General features: G+C 42.6%; 1 protein-coding gene across 2 annotated transcripts; it reads right to left on the reverse strand.

Annotated features, from left to right (window-relative positions):
- Window positions 1-13: 13 nt before the first annotated feature.
- On the reverse strand, window positions 14-21,825 carry TMEM50A (transmembrane protein 50A). Of its 2 annotated transcripts, XM_084815876.1 has the most exons (7): window positions 21,633-21,825; window positions 12,731-12,843; window positions 9,854-9,966; window positions 7,228-7,295; window positions 5,652-5,744; window positions 4,858-4,927; window positions 14-1,396 (listed from the first exon to the last, which is right to left on the reverse strand). In XM_084815876.1, exons 2-7 carry the CDS (start codon window positions 12,821-12,823, stop codon window positions 1,351-1,353), a joined length of 483 nt encoding a protein of 160 aa, XP_084672002.1. In that variant the 5' UTR covers window positions 12,824-12,843; window positions 21,633-21,825; the 3' UTR covers window positions 14-1,350. The 2 variants fall into 2 exon arrangements, with proteins under 2 accessions (XP_084672002.1, XP_084672005.1); XM_084815879.1 differs by lacking the exon at window positions 5,652-5,744 and having other exon boundaries at window positions 1,065-1,396.
- Between the last annotated feature and the right edge of the window lie 36 nt (window positions 21,826-21,861).

A 21,861-nucleotide genomic window follows, 5' to 3' on the forward strand; every position in this document is an offset into this window, starting at 1 on the left:
TTTTCAGGAAATATTTGTTTGCAAGGCTAAATGAAGTACATCACTGCTTCTTTAAGAAATTGTCATCCACATTCTCTTCTCTTAACGCACATTCTGATCTGGTTTACATGTAACAACTAACAATGGGTTACCCATGGTTGGTCTGGAGTGAGTGTGTTGCCTCCCACCCGTTCACAAAACCACTCAGGAACGCCCTGTTCTTGGGTTGTGCTCCATCATGTGCAAACTCAGAAATATGGGTTGTTGAGCAAAAAACAACCCAGAGTTTTAACCCAACAGCAAACCATGGTTCCTGGGTTATTTTGTTTACAGGAAACAAATTGGAAGCATGCTCACACCTGCACAGCCCTGACAACCCGTGGGTTAAACAAGCCATGGCTGGCTATTTGTTATGTACAAACCTGGTCTGTTTGTCCTTTTTCCTTTAAGATACTTAGGATTTTAATGGGGGTGGGTGGGGAAGAGGGGAAGAATGAGATGTCAAATTTGAATTTTAACTCAGTCTCCCTCTCCTACACACATGCTTGTGCATTGATTTTCACACGTTCACTTTCCACCCTGACTTCTCTGCTGAAGTGCACCTTCAGTGGACTGTTCTTCACACTTCAAGAGTGAAGACATATTCACACTACTCTGAAACTGTGCATTGTAGGGGGAAGGCTGGTAGTGCAAGCAAGTTGTCTTTGAAGGAAGCTTAGCTGCCATTGCTGATCTTCTCCCTGAGGAACCCCAAACACAGTTGGAAGGCCACTACCTCAGCTGTCCCCAATTGATGCTCTCCAGATGTGCTGGACTATAACTCCCATGCTAGCCAGCGTGGCCACTGGGTGGGGATGATTGGAGTTGTAGTCCAACACATTTGGAATGCATCAGGTTGGGGGAAAGCTGCACCACCTTACTAAATCTGGAGAGCAAGCATGATTCTGATAGATCTCTCTATTACATTTTAATGCACAGAATTAACGTCTTTCATTTAAAAATCTTCCACATACAGTGTTAGTCACATATTTTCATATTCAAAAATAGCAGTTTTACTGTGAAGACACCCCACATATAAAAAGAGCTGTAAAAGAAACATTTATAGTGTTTAATAGTCATTTATAACAAAAACATTCAGTAAGAGGACTTCATAAGGTCCTCTTCCTTCTCAGTTTTACATTTTAGTCACATGCTACAATATTTAATGTCAAAAGCCACAAGTAGAAAACAGTCTCAGAATGAAAAAAAAAAGGAAATGTGTTTCATGATTTTTATAACGTAGAGAGCTTTCATCTTCACTGATACCAGAGCACAAGTGTTACAAAATGGGAGTGGGCAATTAAAAATAGCAGGACAGATGCTCTAGGTCATTCACTGCCACAAATCTTCAGTGCGACCAAACTTAAAGACCAGACCTCTGTTAACAAAAAAGAGATACAAGATTAACTGCATCAAATTATTACAGATGGTCACATCAAAGAGAGCAGAACAGCATCGTGAAAATATTTTACTGAAATGCAGGGTAAAAATAAAAAGTCTTAAGGTGTTTTCAGATGTTGCTCCCAGCAGTGATGGGAATGCCTAGTGGGAAAGTACCACCTAAAAAGAGATCCTTCTTATTGTGTTTGTGGAGGTGGCTGAGGAGGGCTAGAGCTGCCATCACTAAATTGGCATGACAGTAGCTGTGCCCTCTCAAATGGCAAGCTACTGCCACACCAAACCAGCGATGGTAGCTTTATGCCTCTCCACCCTGCCCACTCCAATCTGGAATACCAGTAAAAGGATTGGCAATTTAAACATGTAGATTTGGGATGACTGGTAGTGCCCAAATTAATGATAATTCACAGCACAGCACCTCTCATAAGAAATCACACACAAATCACACTTACCCTAGTATTTACGCTTACATGCGGTGAGGAAGGGAGTTCCCTCCACCACTAAACACAGAGCCATAATCCAGCTAAAGTTAAGCACTTCTAAATCTCACTGATTTCAAAATACAAATACTCTTTATTATGGTTGTTTAGACCCATTCAAGTTAAAATACACAGAAAAGTACACAATACCAGGACACAGTGCACAATTTCTTCAATTTAACTTATTTCAATGGGAGAGTTAAACACATCCATAACTCTCTCCCTCTGAAACAAACTTGACTGCAAAGGGCATAACTTTGTATGGATCATGCCCTTTGAATGAATCGGTCTGTGCATGTACATTCATGTGCTAATACACCCACCCATGTGATGCACACCTCCTTTGTACCGGATCGATTGTGTTAGCACTTGTATATGAATGTACACATAGGCATCAACTCATACAGAATATTTTGTGGGCTGTGCATAGGAACCTGCCTTCCGGTTAGATAATTGGTCCACCTAGCACAGTATTGTCTACAGTGGGCAGGAAGGAATAATGAGATAGAAAAGAGGGTGGCAGAAAGAGAGAGAGAAGCATCGCCCTCCCACTGGCTCTGCCCACAGCTGGCTTTGGTCCTGCTCACCGCCAGTATGCAACCCCTGAGAGAAAAAAGATTCTGCAGCCTGGTCTGCACTGACTGGCAGTGACGGTCTAGGGTTTCATAAGGGAGCCCTGGGTCCCTTCCCGAAAGACTTGCTCCCACCCTCTACTCATATAAAGCCTCATATAAATGAGGTACAGTGTGAACGGACTCTACATCTGGAAGTGCCCTTAGCATGTCAAAAACACATTTTCATCAAAAATGTGCTAGTCTCTTTCTTGTATAGAACCTTGGTCTTTGATGATGTAGGGTAGCTACATGTGGGGATAGTAGCACACAGTTCTAAAACGTGGTAAGAGAAAAGAGGCTTTCATTTAGACAGAAGTCTTGCTGCTCAACCAGTGCATAATCAGAGGTTAGCCAAGGAAATGGGGCTTTTCCCAAGCAAACCTTACTCTTGCTTTTAGAGCTTTAAAATATGTCTTTCCCATTTCTGGCAGGCTCAAATCAAATGCAGAGCATTTCTTGTGGCTTAATAGCCCATATGTCATTTGTGTGCATAAACATTATTTTATACAGGGTTCTTTTACACAGGGTGTTCTTTTGCAGAGCCTTGGGTATTCCTAAATTATTATATTTTTTATGCTTATATCATGTATTCATCTTGTTGCTATAGCTTACAGATGTGGCAACATACAAAGAAACCTGAAATTTGGACATGAAGTTAAGTAAAGCAACAAACAGAAGTTCATGAATGCACTTTCAATAGCATTCATGAAGCTGATATTTACAAGGATATTTATAGCATTGGTGTAAGTGTAAATGGTGTCTTAGCGGCTGCTGTAAAAACCCTGTAGTGCAGAGGAAAACTGACAGAAGCCATTAAAAAGGTTCTTCCTTCTAAAAAGAACTTTTCATCTTGCTTTTCTTGGAAGGTTTTTGTAACCAATTGTAACTCCAGCAGCATTATAAGCAAGAAAACTTATCTTGCAGGTACTGTCAGTCTTTTAGTCCCACCTTGCTCCTTAACCTCACCCATTTCAGTATCACTCTTTCCACCTTGGGGTATGCCCCCCTTTTAAAGAGACAGATATGAAGTTAAGTAATTCTGAGCATTTACAGGTTTGCCTTTGCCCACAGATACAGAATTAGGGAGAAGGGCTCTCATGCAGATATGAGCCCCCTGCCCGCAACCCTTTTTGAAAATAAAGTACCACCTGCTTCTTCTTTGACAAGATCACGATAAAGGAGGGGTGAGGAACCTTTTTTTAGTCTGAGGCTCAAATTTCTTTTCAAAGAAGCTCTCAAGGGCCACATTCCAGTGGTGAGTGGGGCCAAAAAATGGCCAGCATATTTTGGCTTAAAGCTTTTACTACCAGTAATCAAGCCTTACGAGATGCATTTCAAATTTTTAGAATGGGCAAAAAATTCCACAAAAGCTGGGAAACCACCAAATGATCGATGATTGGGAAAAGGGGGTGGCGCCGGAGGAAAGGCCTTCTGGGGAACCACAGAAGGCTGGACTGGGACCCTGGGCCTGAGGCTCTACACCCTTGTGATAAAGGATCTCCTACTCCCTGCCTGTATGCTGAGATAACCATCTAGCCAAGTACTCTGACTGGCAATGACTCTCAAGGGTTTCCAGTGGAGAGCTTCTCCATAACCTGCTACTTAATCCTTTTAGTTAGAGGTGTCAGGGGTTGAACCCGGGACCTTCAGCATGCAAAGCACGCGCTCTAGCCAAGCCGTGGCCCATCTCCATAGATCCCATGATCCATTCTCTTGGAGGACCTCCCTTCAGGAGGTGAAGGAGGTGGCAACAGGGGAGAGAGCCTTTGCCTTAGCAGCATCACATTTATGAATATACCCCCTCCCCCTGCTGGCCTGGCACCAATTTTATGCAGTTTTAGGCATCAAGTTATAACAACTCTTTTCTCTGGAGCTTTTCACTAAAACGCAAAGATGTCATTTTACTGCTGCTTTGAACATTTTATTTTATTGGATGCTATTGCTGCTTTATCTTGTTTTGTGCCGCTTTGGCCATTTTATTTTTGTACGGTGATTTTATTTTTGGTTTTTATTCTGTATTTTGCAATTAATTCTTTGTGAGCTGCCTTGTGATTTAGTATGTAAATAGAAAGGTGGGACATAAATATCCTAAATAAATATGTAAAGGAGTCCAACGTTTTTGTAAGGCCTTTACACTTTCACATCTTACGGTGGCACTCCCAGACACCACTCCTGAACTTTATGCCAGTACTCTGCAGCTGTTCATTTTCACCACTGCTCCCTACCCTTGATTACTACCAAAGGTGCCCAAAGCCTCTTCACGTACCCTGGCTACAGATGAGCTACAAACATTCATGCATGTTAAATTTAAACACAGACAAAGAAATGAAAAAGGAACATGTGCTTACCCAAAAAAGATAAAAGCATTTTGGAAGAAGACTGCTATTCCTGGGTATACTGCTGGTTTGTCTGGTTTGTCTGAGAATGGAAGGGAAAACGTGTTTATCTGATTTCCAGAAGTTTATTCTTCGCCCATTCTCCCAACAACATCCAACTTACGCAACTACTGCTCTTTCACGTGTATCCTCTTGAGTTCCCAGCAAGCAAGTTCAGGCACTAAGACTGCAATCCTAAATACGCTTACTATGGAGTAAGCCCCACTGAACACAGGGGCTATGCACAATGTATAGGACTGCACTGAATTTTGGGTGCTTGACAATGCAATCCTATTACGGAAGCAAGTCCCACTGTGTTCAAAGGGTTTTACTCTCTAGTTAAGTGTGGATAAGATTGCAGCCTAAATAACTTAAGTTTCCTAACATTTCTACCCCACCTTTCTTCAGTACAGCAGGAAGTATACAGAGGGTTCCCAAGGGCCTCCCATCCAAGCACTGACCAGACGCAGGCCTGCATCATGCACCTTCAGAGCATAGCTCTCTACAGAAAAAGGAAGACAGTGCTATGGCCAGCACAGTTTGGGTTCTGGAAAAGGAATGCCTCAGGGCCATTCTTTGGGTAGAAGGACAACTTACAGGACATTTCTCATTATTATTGATACAGTGCTATTAATGTACATGGCACTTTAGAAGGGTTTCATGAGCAACTGACAGGACCCCTGCCCCTAAGGCACTTACAATCTAAAATTTATGGGTCGCATGCTAAGGTGTTAATTTCAAAAGGCTGCCCTTAACAGTTTTCCTACCGTTAATAACATAGCCTCCGAAGAGAACCCACATAGACGCAATCAGAGATCCAAACGCCAACATAAAACCGATGAACAGCCAGATGCGAGCACCTTAAAAGAATACACACATACACACGTATTTTTTAAATGGGCAGCTCCATTGTTCAAACATTATTTGCCAGAAAAGGGCACAAATAAGCTTCCCCCAGCCGAGCTCTGTAAAGCCTACGCATATTAGGTGCTCACTGGAAGGACAGATACTGAAGCTGAAGCTCAAATATTTTGGCCACCTAATATGAAGAGAAAACTCCCTGGAAAAGACCCTGATGCTGGGAAAGACTGAAGGCAAAAGGAGAAGGGGACGGCAGAGGATGAGATGGCTAGATAGCATCACCGATGCAATGAATATGGGCTTGAGCACGCTCCGGGAGAGAGCGCAGGACAGGAAGGCCTGGCGTGCTATGGTCCACGGGGTCACGAAGAGTTGGACACGACTGAACGACAACAACAACATGTTTTCCACAGCTGGAAAAGCAAAAACTGAAAATGCAGACATTTCAGCTTGATACATCATGTCTTTAAATTCACTTCTTGTGAAGCAAGCGTTCTTCATTACTGCACCTTAAGTGCCCCTTTCGAGAGTCTAGTGTAGTGGAGAGTGTACGGAGCAGGAAGATCTGAGTTCAAATCCCTGCTTGACCATAACGACCTAAGTTTGCTGGGGAACTGCACATATACACATTCCCTTCTGTATCAACCCTGGGGCGAACCAGATCTTCCCATTTCTGCAGCAGCCTGCCATGGAGTGTACTGTGAGCCTGCCCCATGTGAGGTCACTAGGTCAACTCCTACCTGCCCTTCACAGAGCTTTTTTTTTATTATTATTTTTAAACGTTGATTATCATCCCCTACAAATGAGGCACCAAATGAATATTCAAGTAACTGAACGCTCATGCTGTGCTTTAAAAAAAAAGCAGGCAGCCCCCCCGAGGTGTGGGGGTGAGGGAGCAAACAAAAGCACCAAGTCAATTAGTATCTTTGTCGAATGGACCACCAAGGCGGGAAGAAGCTGGCTTCAAGCTGAGTGGGGGAAATAAAGTGGTGGATATGTTATTTCACAGATACGCCTGCACGCAGCAAGATTCTCCGAGTTCAGCAAATCATTCTTTTTTATCCTAACTTGCTTATTTGTAGAAGAAGTGAGGATTTTTGCTTATTCTATCCACCATTCCTATAATAAATAATGAGCTTGAATGGATGTGTTCAAGATAACGGGGGGGCCATTATAGTGTTAAAAAATTATCTTTGCATTGATTTTCTTAGGAGTAACAACGAGAGGAACACCTGAACAACCCTGTGCATGTAACAGGAGGAGTAAAAATATAACAAAGATAAAAAACAAGAGCACAAGTACAGCAATAAAAATAATCAAAGTCCAGGAAAAAAAAAAGTTGGATTACTCTGGAGCAGATGCAAAATTATACAACAGTCTGAAAAACTGTTCAAAAGCAAAAGCTGTGGAAATCAGGCTGCTTCAGTGCTGAGCCATAAGTTGAGTGGAGCAACAGCTATAACTTTTAGTCATGAAGAGTACCTGTTTGCCCAAGACAGCCTTCACTGTAACTATCCCCACGCACTTGTCCATTGGATACTGCATTGATCCTACATGAATAAAAGAAAAGAATTCAACACATTCAGATACTTGGAATGTAGCATCTCTTTAGCATTTCTGAGCGTTCAAAGTACTTCACAGTCATTGCCTTGTAATCCTAACAACACAGTAAGGTAGGCCAATATCATTAACCTCATGTTGGGGGGCTAAGAGGCTTGCCTAACGGGGGCCTTGCCTAATGCCACCTGGAAAATTCATGGCAGAGGTGGAACTAGGGGCTTCCTGCTTTATAGTTCAGTGTTGTATCCAGTGGCAGCTTTGCCTTAACAGGCAACGCTTCCATTTGTGCAAATTGGGGCACCCATTTTTTGCTGATTCCCCCCTACCTATTGCACCCCCACATACACACACACCATATCCCATTCTGTTCTGAAGCCCCCCCCCCCCCCCGAGCAGCTTTCCCAATGGGGATGGGAGGCTTAAGGGGATTGGCAAATATTGGGTGCTCTGATGCGCATGCAGAGGCTCTTCCTTCTAAGGCAAAGCCACCACTGGACACAACCTTATGTCCCTTAGCCACTATGTTATACCAGCTCTCTATGAGGTATATACAGCTGAAACCATCTAGTCTCTCTCCATGCACATCTATACTAACTTGCATTTGGTGCTAGATGTACTGAAAAAAATGTAAACAGCTTAGAATTGAGATGAAAGAAAATACCAAGTGGTATTGTTGTCATTGGATTGGGAGTCACAATCCCAAATGAAGCACCAACTTCCTACACAGTTACGCACACATTTCAATGTGCGCAGACAGTCACACAAACACATACAAGCTAAAGCTTCACACCTCAAAAATCTGATGTAACCATGCACATCTTCCATGTCCAAGTAAGCAGTCTGCGAGTTCCATACTCAATAGTGCACCGTGCCAAGATGGAAGCAACCAGACCCTGGTGCATATTGATGCCACTATGAGATATGTTACGGTCCACCAGGTACATGCCTGCTGCTATTGGCAGGCTGCAATGCAAAAGAGGCACACATGTGCTAATCTGGGATGAAACAAAAAAATCTCTGTTGCATGTTTGAAAGTCCTGATGGTTTAGAGACAGGGTCTCCAATTATGGGCATTGCTTTTTCATGTTCAAGAGTAAAATCTACACATACACATGTGTTGCGTGTTGGTTATTTCTAGTATTTTTATCCTGCCCTTCTGCCAAAAAAGGCTCCCAGAGTGGCTTACAAAGAAATAAGACAGAAATAAGTAAATTTTGTATAATTTCTCTAGCAAGGCATGAACAGAGCCCAAATACATCAGGTGCCATGCCAGAATAAACACTACTGTTTTAATTCGTTATGATGAAATAAAGGACAAGTATGAATTCTCTTGGACCAAATAAAACACCAGGGCTACAACCCTATGCCTACTTACTTTGTCTAAACCCCACTGAATTCAATGAGCCTTATTTCTGAGTAGAGGTGTGAAGGCCCAGAAAACCCCCAGAAAAATTGAACAGCTTTGGATTATAAAATATTTTCTTTTAGAATTTAAGACAAAGTATTTATATATTGTTACCCAGCCTCTACTCCCCTCAAAATGATTTCTAAAAACTATGTAATAAGAACACTTTTATAGAAAGACTAGAGATGTAAAATCTCTGGAAATAATGAAGCCATGGGGAAATTTTTTTAATAGACCCTGTAAGATTCCCAGCATAGTTATTTCTTTCATTCCTTATTAAAATTATTGATCTAAAGTATACTTTACTGATATACATTTATGCTCAGTTTCCCAACATGTGAGTAGAGTCACTCACCATTGTGCTTTCTTGACAGTAAACGTATTCTTGACAGTTTGGGTTTTGTTCTATAGAGTCCTGTGTTTCTGATGCTCTAGCAGTCCTTTAATGTAGTTCTAATCTATTCAGGCAATAATTACATATTTACTTAGTTTACTTTTAAAAGTTTTAAAATATGATAATTTTATGAGCAAAGTAAGTTATACAGAAATAAGTTTAGGAACAGAAAGGCTGCTTTATGTTCCTAAAGCAGCCCTCCCTGACCTGGTGCCCTCCGGATGTTTTGGACTATAGTGCTCAGCATTTCTGACCATTGGCCATGCTGCCTGAGGTTGATGGGAGCTGAAGACCAAAATATCTGAAAGGCACTGGATTGGGGAAGGCTGTCTTAAACCAACAAAGTGACTTCAGATCTGTAAAGAGTGCTAAAAATGATTGCTTATTTTTAAAATTTCCCCCAAATTTCCATTTTTTTCTGGGGAAAAAAACTGGAAAAGAACAGTTTTGTTCCATGGCCTCAAAATTCCTGGAAATTTTACATCTCTGTTTCTGAGTAAGCATGTCTAGGATAAAGTTATAAAAGAATAATCCTATGCCAACAAAACCAAAAGTACTTTAGTTTATTAGCCTACATAACCTGTACCACACATGTATTAGATCATTTTATTATTAAAAACAAGGAACAATAAATAGTTTGATTAAATATAGGAAATCCAGTTGATGTATGAGCTCCTACATTTTAAGGTACATTTTAAATACAAATTCTACAAGAATATTTGTAGTACTGTGATGGGAATGATACCTACATTAGGAATGCAACCGTAGCTATAACTCCACAAGCATGGTATGAATGGTTGAACTGTTTCGAATCTGGGTATTTAACAGCTGCATCTATGATAATCCACCAGCCTGTAAAAAACTATTTGAACACAACAGTTTCCAATGTGAACATCAACACAATGCTGCTGTAAATCTTACACCACCATTCTATGTGACATTAAAAATGGCAACACTCAAGAGCTCATAGGAGAACATTTCAATTGCCAAGGGCACTCTGTTGTTGACAATGAGTAGCAATACTTCAAGAAAAAGGGTGCATTCGCATGTAAGGGTGGCAAATCATAGGTTAATTAATCCACAATTTGCCCAGTCATTTGTGCGCCGCTGTCTCATTAAATATGCAACCTGCAAGTGGCTCGATTGTAGGCTGCTCCATGACATGCAAACCTGGGCACTATGGGTTATACATTAATTACCCCAAGTGTAAGTGATGAATAAACTGGTTAACTTTGGGTTGTTTAACCCATAAAGAAGCCATAGTGCCCAGGTTAGCATGTCACGGAGCAACCTATGATCAGGCCGACTGGAAGAGACAGTGGCATGTGACCTGGCAAATTGTGGGTTAATTAATTAACCCACACTTTGCTGCTGTTACATGTGAACCAAATCAAAGACGTCAAAAGAAGCTCCAGTGTGAACTTGCAAACTAGAATTTATCATCAAGTTTGATTCTACTGAGTTTGGAACTGTGGTTTTCTTTCATGCTATAGGTGTAACATTTGCATAGCATAACTAGAAAGATACTATTATCACCAATTACTTCTATTGTGAATGCGCCACTGTTCTTATCTTTCATACCTGTCTGGGCTTGGTACAGAATTGTCGCAGACAATTCCTTTTGTATTCTGTGGCCTTTTGGTCCAATTGTTCTTTTTTTATGTACATATGGATATCTATATACATTGTTATGAATACTTTTCAGGGGATGTGGACAAATGGTTTGGAGGTTTGAGGCCTACTGTGGGTTCCCTTGATCCTGCCTACTGAAATCTGCAAGAGCTGGTTTGGAGATATGGATCTTGGAGTTGGTTAATGCCTCTTTGAGGGATGGTGTAGTCCCCACTGCCTTTTATTAAGGAAACCAAATTCAGATCCAATGGTTTGGAATAATTACCGCCTGGTGTCTAATATTCCATTCTTAGGCAAGGTGATGGAAAGTATAGGTGCTTCCTAGTTCACGCAGTGTTGAATGATGCTGATTATTTCGATTCCTTCCAATCCATTTTCAGACCCAGCTTGGGGACAGAAACAGCCTTGATTGCCCTGATGGGTGACTTCACGCCAGTGAATGCATAGGAGTACAACAACCACTTTGGTTCTCCTGGATCTCTCGGTGCCTTTCAATACTATCAACCACAGTATCCTTCTGGACTGTCTATCCAAGTTGGGCTTGGAAGCCATGATGTTACAGTGGTTTCAGTCCCTCCTGGAGAATCGGTTCCAGAAGATGATACCAGGAGACTACTGCTTTACACAATGGCCATTGTCTTATGAGCTGCCACAAGGTTCTAGCTTGTCTACTATTTTTTTTTTTAAATATCCACATAAAACGGCTAGGTGAACTTACCTGGAAGTTTGGGCTGAGGGATCATCAATATGTGGATGACACTCCGCTCTACTTTCATGTTCCAGGGAAACTTAATCCAGAAAACATGGAAGTACAGTGGGTATGGAAACTGAGCACTCAGGATGGAGGCTTGGAACTAGTCTTAGACAAGGTTTCACTCTCCTTGAATGACCAACTACACAGTTTGGGATTCCTCCTGGACTAGGCACTGTTGTCAGCTGGCAGTGATGATCAGGAGTGCTTTTTACCAGTTTAGGCTGTTATACCACCTGTGAACCTATCTGGAGAGGATGGACCTTGCTTCAGTTATCTGTACTCTAGTGATATCCAGGCTGGGTTACGTAACACACTCTACATTGGGCTGCCTTTCAAGACAATTTGGAAACTTCAACTGGTATCAAATGTGGCCGCTATAATACTGGAAGGTGATAGGTAGTCTGATCATGTGACACCTATATTTTACCAGCTATGCTGGCTCCCACTGTGTTTTCAGGCCCAATGTAAAGTACTGGTATTGGCTTTTGAAACCCTTAACAGTTTGGGTCCACGTTATTTGAAGGACAGCTTTTACCCATACCAACTTGCCCATACTCCGAGAGAAACATCAGAAGCCCTGCTTGTGTGCCCTCTGTCAAAGGTTGGCAGGCATGAAGGACAGGGCCTTCTGTCCCTATGCTTGTGGAACTCTGTTCAATTGATGTCCAGCAGGTCCCATCATTGTAGGCCTTGAAATAGGACCTAAAGACATATTTATTTACCTTGGCCAATAATTCAGTCAGGACTTTAGTGTGTGTGTGTGTGTATACACATACACACACACCCCTAGTTTTAATTGATAGTCTTGATTTTATTATTATTTTATTATTATTTTTCTTTTTTTTGTGCATTTTGTGTTTTTAAAGGCTGCTTATAAATCTTTTAATATATATATACACACCTGCCAACTGATAACACTTCCTGTATCTGACAAAAGTGTGCTAGTCCACAAATGTATATGGCACAATAAATATCTTACTTGGTTACACAAGACTATGTGTGAGGTTTGTTTGCTGCAACACACTAACAGGCCTACCACTCTGGAATTTGTCACTCTATATGCATATAACTATTCAATTAAATTTAAATACTTGGGTTTTTAATAAGCATATATTTAGAGGATAAGGGTCAAATGAAAGTACTACAGACACCAGTGGGAGTTTTGCATCAACTTAACAGGGACAAGACTAAGGAAGACATGAAGAGAATAATGACAAATAAGAGGGTTAAGTATACGCACCAGAACTCCAGCACCAATAGAAGCTATTGTATTTCGCTTTTCACCCCAGTCAACACACTCAGAGCACCTCATGTTCTCAAGGAACCCAGACATATTTCAGTGCTTTGAAAAACCTAGTAGAGAAAATGAAAAAAAAATCTCTGGTTTCATTTTCTTTTAAGTGTATGGCTTTTAATGTATTACTTGCATTTGTTGCTCTAAGGATGTTAGTCAAAAAGCAGGATACAAATCCCCTAAATAAAAAACAGATGCACAGGTATGTACACACACACACACACACGCACACACACACACAAAGACACAGATGCTCAGTAAAACACTATATATATTTCCTATTGCCAGCAGTTAGGACATCCGAAGAATGCAGATCAGTATTAAGACCATAAGAAGAGCCATGCTGGATCAGACCAAGGGTCCATCTAGTCCAGCATTCTGTTCACACAGAGATCAACCAGCTGCCTATGGGAAAGCAGGACATGAGTGCAACAGCATCCTCCTGCCCAAGTTCCCCGGTAACTGGTACATAAAGGCATACTGCCTCTGATACTGGAGGTAGCATATGGCCATAGGGACCAGTAGCCACTGATAGCTTTATCCTCCATAAATTTATCCAATCCCCTTTTAAAGCCATCCAAAGTGGTGGCCATCACTACATTGTATGGAAGTGAATTCCATAGTTTTACTATGTGCTGTGTGAACAAGTCCTTAATCATAGAATCATAGAATAGTAGCGTTGGAAGGGGCCTACAAGGCCATCGCATCCAACCCCCAAACCTTCCTTTTATCTGTCCTGAATCTCCAACCAATCGGCTACATAGGGTGACCCGATTGGGTCCTAGTATTATGAGAGAGGGAGAAAAATGTATCTGTATCCACTTTCTCCACATCATGCAGAATTTTGTACACCTCTATCATGTCTCCCCTTACTCACCTTTTTTCTGTGCTAAACAATCCCAGCTGTTGCAACTTTTCCTCTTATGGGAGTTGCCCCAGCCCCATGATCACTTTAGTTGCCCTTTTCTGCACTTTTTCCAACGCTATAATGTCTTTTTTAGGTGCACTGACCAGAACTGTACACAGTATTCTAGGTGTGGTCATAGATTTGTATAGGAGGAATATAATCCTGGCAGTTTTAATTCCTTTCCGAATTATGCTGAACATGGAGTTTGTCTTTTTCACAGCAACTGCACATTGGGTTGACATTTTCACTGAGCTGTCCACCACAACCCCAAGATCTCCTTCATAGCCAATCACTGCTAGCTCAGATCCCATCAGCTTATACTGGGATTTTTTGCCCCAACATGCATCACTTTACACTTGCTTACACTGAACCATAGCTGCCATTTTGATGCCCATTCTCCCAGTTTGGAGCTCTTCACAATCCCTTTTTGTTTTAACCACTCTAAATAATTTGCTGTCATCAGCAAACTTGGCCATTTTGTTGCTTACCCGTAATTCCAAATCATTTATGAAGAAGTTGAAAAGCACTGGTCCCAATACTGATCCCTGCGGGACCCCACTGTTTACACCCCTCCATTGGGAGAATTTTCCATTTATTCCTACTCTCTGCTTTCTGGTCTTCAACCAGTTACTGGTCCATAAGAGGACCTCTCTTCTTATTCAATGACTGCTAAGTTTGCTCAGAAATCTTTGGTGAGGGACACTGTCAAAAACTTGTTGGAAGTCCAACTAAACAATGTCCATTGGATCACTCCTGTCCAGATGTTTATTATGAACTCCAAAATGTTAGTGAGATAGAACTTGCTTTTATGGAAGCCATGTTGATTCTTTTTCAACAGTGCTTGTCCTTCTATACGCTTACTAATTTTATCTTTAATAATGCGTTCAACCAATTTATCTGGAACAAACATTAAGCTAACTGGCCTGTAATTTCCTGGATCTCTCTTCGATCCCTTTTTAAAAATTGTGATTCTATTTGCCATTCTCCAATCCCCAGGTATAGAGGCTGATCTTAGGGCCATGTTACATATATTTGTTAGAAGATAAGCAATTTCATATTTGAGTTAAGAATTCTAGGATGGACACCATCTAGTCCCAGTGATTTATATACTTTCAATTTCTCAATAAGTCTGAGAACTTCATCTTTGGTCGCCACCATTTGCCTCAGTTCTTCAGACTCCCTTCCTGAAAACTTCAGTTCAGGCAAAGGTATCTGTCCTATATCATCTGCAGCAAAGACACATGAAAAGAATTAATTCAGCTTCTCCACAATCTCCTTGTTGTTGAGTCGTTAAGTCATGTCCAACTCTTCGTGACCCCATGGACCATAGCATGCCAGGCCTTCCTGTCCTCCACTCTCTCCTGGAGTGTGCTCAAGTTCATATTCATTGCATCGGTGATGCTACCTAGCCATCTCATCCTCTGCTGTCCCCTTCTCCTTTTGCCTTCAATCTTTCCCAGCATCAGGGTCTTTTCCAGGGAGTTTTCTCTTTGCATTAGGTGGCCAAAATATTTGACCTTCAGCTTCAGTATCTGTCCTTCCAATGAGCACTCAGGGTTGATTTCCTTTAGGATTGACTGATTTGACCTCCTTGCAGTCCAGGGGACTCAGAAGAGTCTTCTCCAGCACCACAGTTCGAAAGCATCCATTCTTCAGCGCTCAGCCTTCCTTATAGTCCAGCTCTCACAGCCATATGTTACTACTGGGAAAACCATAGCTTTGGTTATACGGACCTTTGTCGGCAAGGTGATGTCTCTGCTTCTTACTATGCTGTCTAGGTTTGCCATAGCTTTCCTCCCAAGGAGCAAGCGTCTTTTCATTTCATGGCTACAGTCACCGTTTGCGGTGATCTTGGAGCCCAAGAAAATAAAATCTGTCACTGCTTCCATTTCTTCCCCTTCTATATGTCAGGAAGTGATGGGGCCAGATGCCATGATCTTAGTTTTTTTAATGCTCAGTTTCAAACCAGCTTTTGCACTCCCCACTTTCACCCTCAACAAGAGGCTCTTGAGATCCTCTTCGCTTTCTGCCATTAGGGTGGTATCGTCTGCGTATCTGCGGTTGTTGATAATTCTCCCGGCAATCTTAATTCCGACCTCTGATTTATCTAACCTGGCGTTTCTCATGATGTACTCTGCATATAAGTTAAATAAGCAGGGCGACAATATGCAGCCTTGTCGTACTCCTTTCCCAATTTTGAACCAATTGGTTGTTCCATGACTGGTTCTTACTATTGCTTCTTGACCCTCGTACAGGTTTCTCAGGAGACAGGTAAGGTGGTCTGGTACTCCCATCTCTTTCAGAATTTGCCAGTTTGTTGTGATCCACACAATCAAAGGCTTTAGCGTAGTCAATGAAGCAGAAATAGACGTTTTTCTGGAATTCTCTTGTTTTCTCCATGATCCAGCAAATGTTGGCGATTTGATCTCTAGTTCGTCTGCCTCTTCGAAACCCGCTTGTACTTCCGGTTCTCATACTGCTGAAGCCTAGCTTGTAGGATTTTGAGCATAACCTTGCTGGCATGTGAAATGAGCGCAATTGTACGGTAGTTTGAACATTCTTTGGCATTGACCTTCTTTGGAATTGGAATGTAAACTGACCTTTTCCAGTCTTGTGGCCACTGTTGAGTGTTCCAAATGTGTTGGCATATTGAGTGCAGCACTTTAACAGCATCATCTTTTAGGATTTTAAATAGCTCAGCTGGAATACTGTCATCTCTGCTAGCTTTGTTGTTAGTAATGCTTCCTAAGGCCCACTTGACTTCACTCTCGAGGATGTGTCCGGCTCAAGTTCAGTGACCGCACTATCATGGCTATCAGGGACATTCAGATCTTTCCTGTATAGTTCTTGTGTGTATTCTTTCCACCTCTTCTTAATCTCATCTACTTCTGTTAGGTCCCTGCCTTCTTTGTCCTTTATCATGCCCGTCTTTGCACAAAACATTCCCTTGAGATCTCCAATTTTCTTGAAAAGATCTCTAGTCTTTCCCATTCTACTGTTTTCCTCAATTTCTTTGCATTGTTCATTTAAGAAGGCCTTCATGTATCTCCTTGCTATTCTCTGGAACTCTGCATTCAGTTGGATAGATCTTCCCCTTTCTCCCTTGCTTTTCACTTCCCTTCTTTCTTCAGCTACTTGTAAAGCCTCCTCAGACAGCCACTTGGCTTTCTTGCATTTCTTTTTCTTTGGGATGGATTGAGTTGCTGCCTCCTGAACAATGTTACAGACCTCCGTTCATAGTTCCTCAGGCACTCTGTCTATCAGATCTAATCCCTTAAATCTATTCATCACCTCCACTGTATATTCATAAGGGATATGATTTAGGTCATACCTGAATGGTTTAGTGGATTTCCCTACGTTCTTCAATTTAAGCTGATATTTTGCAAGAAGCAGCTCATGATCTGAGCCACAGTCAGCTCCAGGTCTTGTTTTTACTGACTGTATAGAGCTTCTCCATCTTTGGCTGCAAAAGACATAATCTGATTTCGATATTGACCATCTGGTGATGTCCATATGTAGAGTCGCCTCTTGTGCTTTTGGAAAAGAGCGTTTGGTATGATCAGCGCGTTCTCTTGGCAAAACTCTATTGGCCTTTGTCCTGCTTCATTTTGTACACCAAGGCCATGCTTGCCTGTTATCCTGGTGATTTCTTGACTTCCTACTTTAGCATTCCAATCCCCTATGATGAAGAGGACATCTTTTTTTGGTGTTAGTTCTAGAAGGTGTTGTAGATCTCCATAGAACCGATCAACCTCAGTTTCTTCGGCCCCAGTGGTTAGGGCATAGACTTGAATTACTGTGATGTTGAATGGTTTGCCTTGGATTCGTACTGAGATCATTCTATCGTTTTTGAGATTGTACCCCAGTACTGCTTTTCTCACCCTTTTATTGACTATGAGTGCTACTCCATTTCTTCTAAGGGATTCTTGCCCACAGTAGTAGATATAATGGTCACCTGAATTAAATTTGCCCATGCTTGTCCATTTTAGTTCGCTGATTCCCAAGATGTCGATGTTCAATCTTGCCATCTCATGTTTGACCACCTCCAGCTTACCTTGATTCATTGACCTTACATTCCAGGTTCCTAAACAATATTGTTCTTTACAGCATCGGACTTTCTTTTCACCATCAGACACATCCACAGCTGAGTGTCCTTTCGGCTTTGGCCCAGCCGCTTCACTCTTTCTGGCGCTACTTGGAAATACCCTCTGCTCTTCCCCAGTAGTATATTGCACACCTTCCGATCTGAGGGGCTCAACTTCCGGCATCATATCTTTTAGCCTTGTGATACGTTCCATGGGGTTTTTTTTGGCAAGAATACTGGAGTGGGTTGCCATTTCCTTCTCCAGTAGACCACATTTTGTCAGAACTCTTTGCCATGACCTGTCCGTCTTGAGTGGCCCTGCACGGCATAGCTTATGGCTTCACTGAGTTACGCAAGCCCCTTCACCACAACAAGGCAGTGATTTAACTCCATTGTCATCAACTGCCTCCTTAGCTCGTTTCCTGCTTTATATATTTGTAAAAAATATTTATTGGCCTTGATGTTGTTAGCGATATGCTCCCCAAAATGCTTTTTTTTTTGCATCTCTTATTGTCTACTTGCATCTCCTTTGTGCAAGCTTGTGCTGCCTTTCCCCTCCTCATTTGGGGAATACTTGCATTTTCTGAAGGAAGCCTCTTGTTCTCCAATAGCTTCCTTGACATTTGTTAACCATGCCGGTGACCTCTTCGACCTGGTGCTATCTTTCCAAACCTGTGGTATACATTCTAACTGAGCTAGTATTACTGTGGTTTTCAGTAATCTCCAAGCATTTTGAAGGGATTTAATTGGCTCCCCCTTTTAACTTCCTTTTCACCAGTTCTCTCATTTTGGAGAAGTTCCCTCTTTGAAGTCAAATGTGACTGTGTTGGGCTTCCTGGGCAATTTTCCACCTAAATATATATTAAACCTGATAGCACTGTGGTCACTGTTTCCAATTGGTTCAACAACATTTACATCTTGTACTAGGTCCTGGGTGACACCACTTAGGATTAAATCCAAGGTCACCTCCCCTCTGGTTGATTCCATGTTCTACGGCACAGTAGCTTAGGGCATCAAGAAATTTAACTTCTTTGTTGTGACTGGAACATGCATTTATCCAATCGATGTGGTAGTAACCCATATTGCAACACTTCTTTGTGTGGAGGTCTCCCTGATTTCATTTTCTATCTCAAGATCACCCTGAGTGCTCTGGTCACAGGTACAATAGAATCTTTCAAGTACTGAATTAATTTTGGAGCCCAGTATTCTCACCTATAGACAATGGCTGGCATGGCTGGCTAGGGAACGCTGGGAGTTGTAGACCTTTTTTCTGTCTAAACATCCATAGGATTGTGCCTTTACTGCAAAGTAAATCCCACTGAACTCAGTGGGATGTGCTCCTGACTAAAGTGGATGGATAACCATTTTGTAATTTGTATGTTGATGTTTTTATAATACTGTACGCCACCTTGTGAGGGTAGTGTGCCCTGAAAAGCAGTTTAGAAATCTTTTAAATAACTAAATAACCTAACCCAGGGCTCCGCTACGGCTGCCACCCTAAAGGCACCTTGTTGTTGTTGTTCAGTCGTGTCCGACTCTTCGTGACCCCATGGACCATAGCACGCCAGGCCTTCCTGTCCTGCGCTCTCTCCCGGAGTGTGCTCAAGTTCATATTCATTGCATCCGTGATGCTATCTAGCCATCTCATCCTCTGCCGTCCCCTTCTCCTTTTGCCTTCAGTCTTTCCCAGCATCAGGGTCTTTTCCAGGGAGTTTTCTCTTCGCATTAGGTGGCCAAAATATTGGAGCTTCAGCTTCAGTATCTGTCCTTCCAATGAGCACTCAGGGTTGATTTCCTTTAGGATGGACTGATTTGACCTCCTTGCAGTCCAGGGGACTCGTAAGAGTCTTCTCCAGCACCACAGTTCGAAAGCATCAATTCTTCGGCGCTCAGCCTTCCTTATAGTCCAGCTCTCACAGCCATACATTACTACTGGGAAAACCAAAGCTTTGATTAGACGGACCTTTGTCGGCAAGGTGATGTCTCTGCTTCTTACTATGCTGTCTAGGTTTGCCATAGCTTTCCTCCCAAGGAGCAAGTGTCTTTTAATTTCATGGCTACAGTCACCGTCTGCGGTGATCTTGGAGCCCAAGAAAGTAAAATCTGTCACTGCTTCCATTTCTTCCCCTTCTATATGCCAGGAAGTGATAGGGCCAGATGACATGATCTTAGCTTTTTTAATGTTGAGTTTCAAACCAGCTTTTGCACTCTCCCCTTTCACCCTCAACAAGAGGCTCTTGAGATCCTCTTCGCTTTCTGCCATTAGGGTGGTATCGTCTGCATATCTGCGGTTGTTGATAATTCTCCCGGCAATCTTAATTCCGACCTCTGATTCATCCAACCCGGCATTTCTCATGATGTACTCTGCATATAAGTTAAATAAGCAGGGTGACAATATGCAGCCTTGTCGTACTCCTTTCCCAATTTTGAACCAATCGGTTGTTCCATGTCTGGTTCTTACTGTTGCTTCTTGACCCTCGTACAGGTTTCTCAGGAGACGGGTAAGGTGGTCTGGTACTCCCATCACTTTAAGAATTTGCCACAGTTTGTTGTGATCCACACAATCAAAGGCTTTAGCGTAGTCAATGAAGCAGAAATAGACGTTTTTCTGGAATTCTCTTGCTTTCTCCATGATGCAGCGAATGTTGGCGATTTGATCTCTAGTTCCTCTGCCTCTTCGAAACCCAGCTTGTACTTCCGGTAGTTCTCGGTTCGCATACTGCTGAAGCCTAGCTTGTAGGATTTTGAGCATCACCTTGCTGGCATGTGAAATGAGCGCAATAGTGCGGTAGTTTGAACACTCTTTGGCGTTGCCCTTCTTTGGAATTGGAATGTAAACTGACCTTTTCCAGTCTTGTGGCCACTGTTGAGTGTTCCAGATTTGTTGGCATATTGAATGCAGCACTTTAACAGCATCATCTTTTAGGATTTTAAATAGCTCGGCTGGAATACTGTCATCTCCGCTAGCTTTGTTGTTACTAATGCTTCCTAAGGCCCACTTGACTTCACTCTCGAGGATGTCCGGCTCAAGTTCAGTGACCGCACTATCATGGCTATCAGGGACATTCAGATCTTTCCTGTATAGTTCTTCTGTGTATTCTTGCCACCTCTTCTTAATCTCATCTGCTTCTGTTAGGTCCCTGCCTTCTTTGTCCTTTATCATGCCCGTCTTTGCACAAAACGTTCCCTTGAGATCTCCAATTTTCTTGAAGAGATCTCTAGTCTTTCCCATTCTGTTGTTTTCCTCGATTTCTTTGCATTGTTCATTTAAGAAGGCCTTCTTGTCTCTCCTTGCACCTACTGTGGAATAAATCTCACTAAATGGGATTTGCTTCTGACCAAAATGGATGGTGTCCAAAGGATGGATGGAAGCATGCATGCATGGCCCGGCCCAACCCAAGGTTCCACTGTCACTCTGAACACCCTTTACTGTGGAGTAAATCCCACTGAAGTCAGTGCGGCCTGCTCCTGTATTAAATGGATGGATAGCCATTTCGTAATTTGTATGTTTGTGCTTTTATAATATTGTAAGCTGCGTTGAGGGTGGCGCGCCCTGAAAAGCAGGTTGAAAATCTTTTAAATTAATAAATAAATAACCCAACCCAACCCAAGGCTCCACGAAGGCTGTCACCCTAAAGGCACTTACTGCCGAGTAAATCCTACTGAACTCAAACGGGCTTGCTCCTGAGTAAAGAAGCTTCGGTAGGCTCCCTCACCTACCCCCCCCCCCCGCGACACACCCACCTCAGCCGGCGGCTCTCGGCACAGGAGAGCCTGCGCTACAGCCTCCCTTGGCCAAAGGCCCTCCCCGGGGGATTATGGGATTGGGAGAAGCGGAAGGGGCCCTCCCCACTTACCCGCCTCAAGGGCTCTCTTGAGGTGCGGAACCCGGAGACACGGATTCTGCCCTCGCTCAGCTGACTGACTCCTTCAGCGGAGCCAACAGTAACCCCGCCTCTTCCCCACCAAGTAAACAAAAGGAGGAATCCGGCTTAGGAGCCCGGATGCTGAAAGGGCCGAAGCGGCCGTCACAGAGAGCGCGCCTGTACTGCGCAGGCGCGGCAACGTCACTCGCTAGGCGCGCGG

Source organism: Heloderma suspectum, chromosome 10 (genome assembly GCF_057233095.1).
Source record: "Heloderma suspectum isolate Gila_16-S chromosome 10, 16-S_ref, whole genome shotgun sequence".
In the NCBI taxonomy this organism is placed as follows: domain Eukaryota; kingdom Metazoa; phylum Chordata; class Lepidosauria; order Squamata; family Helodermatidae; genus Heloderma; species Heloderma suspectum.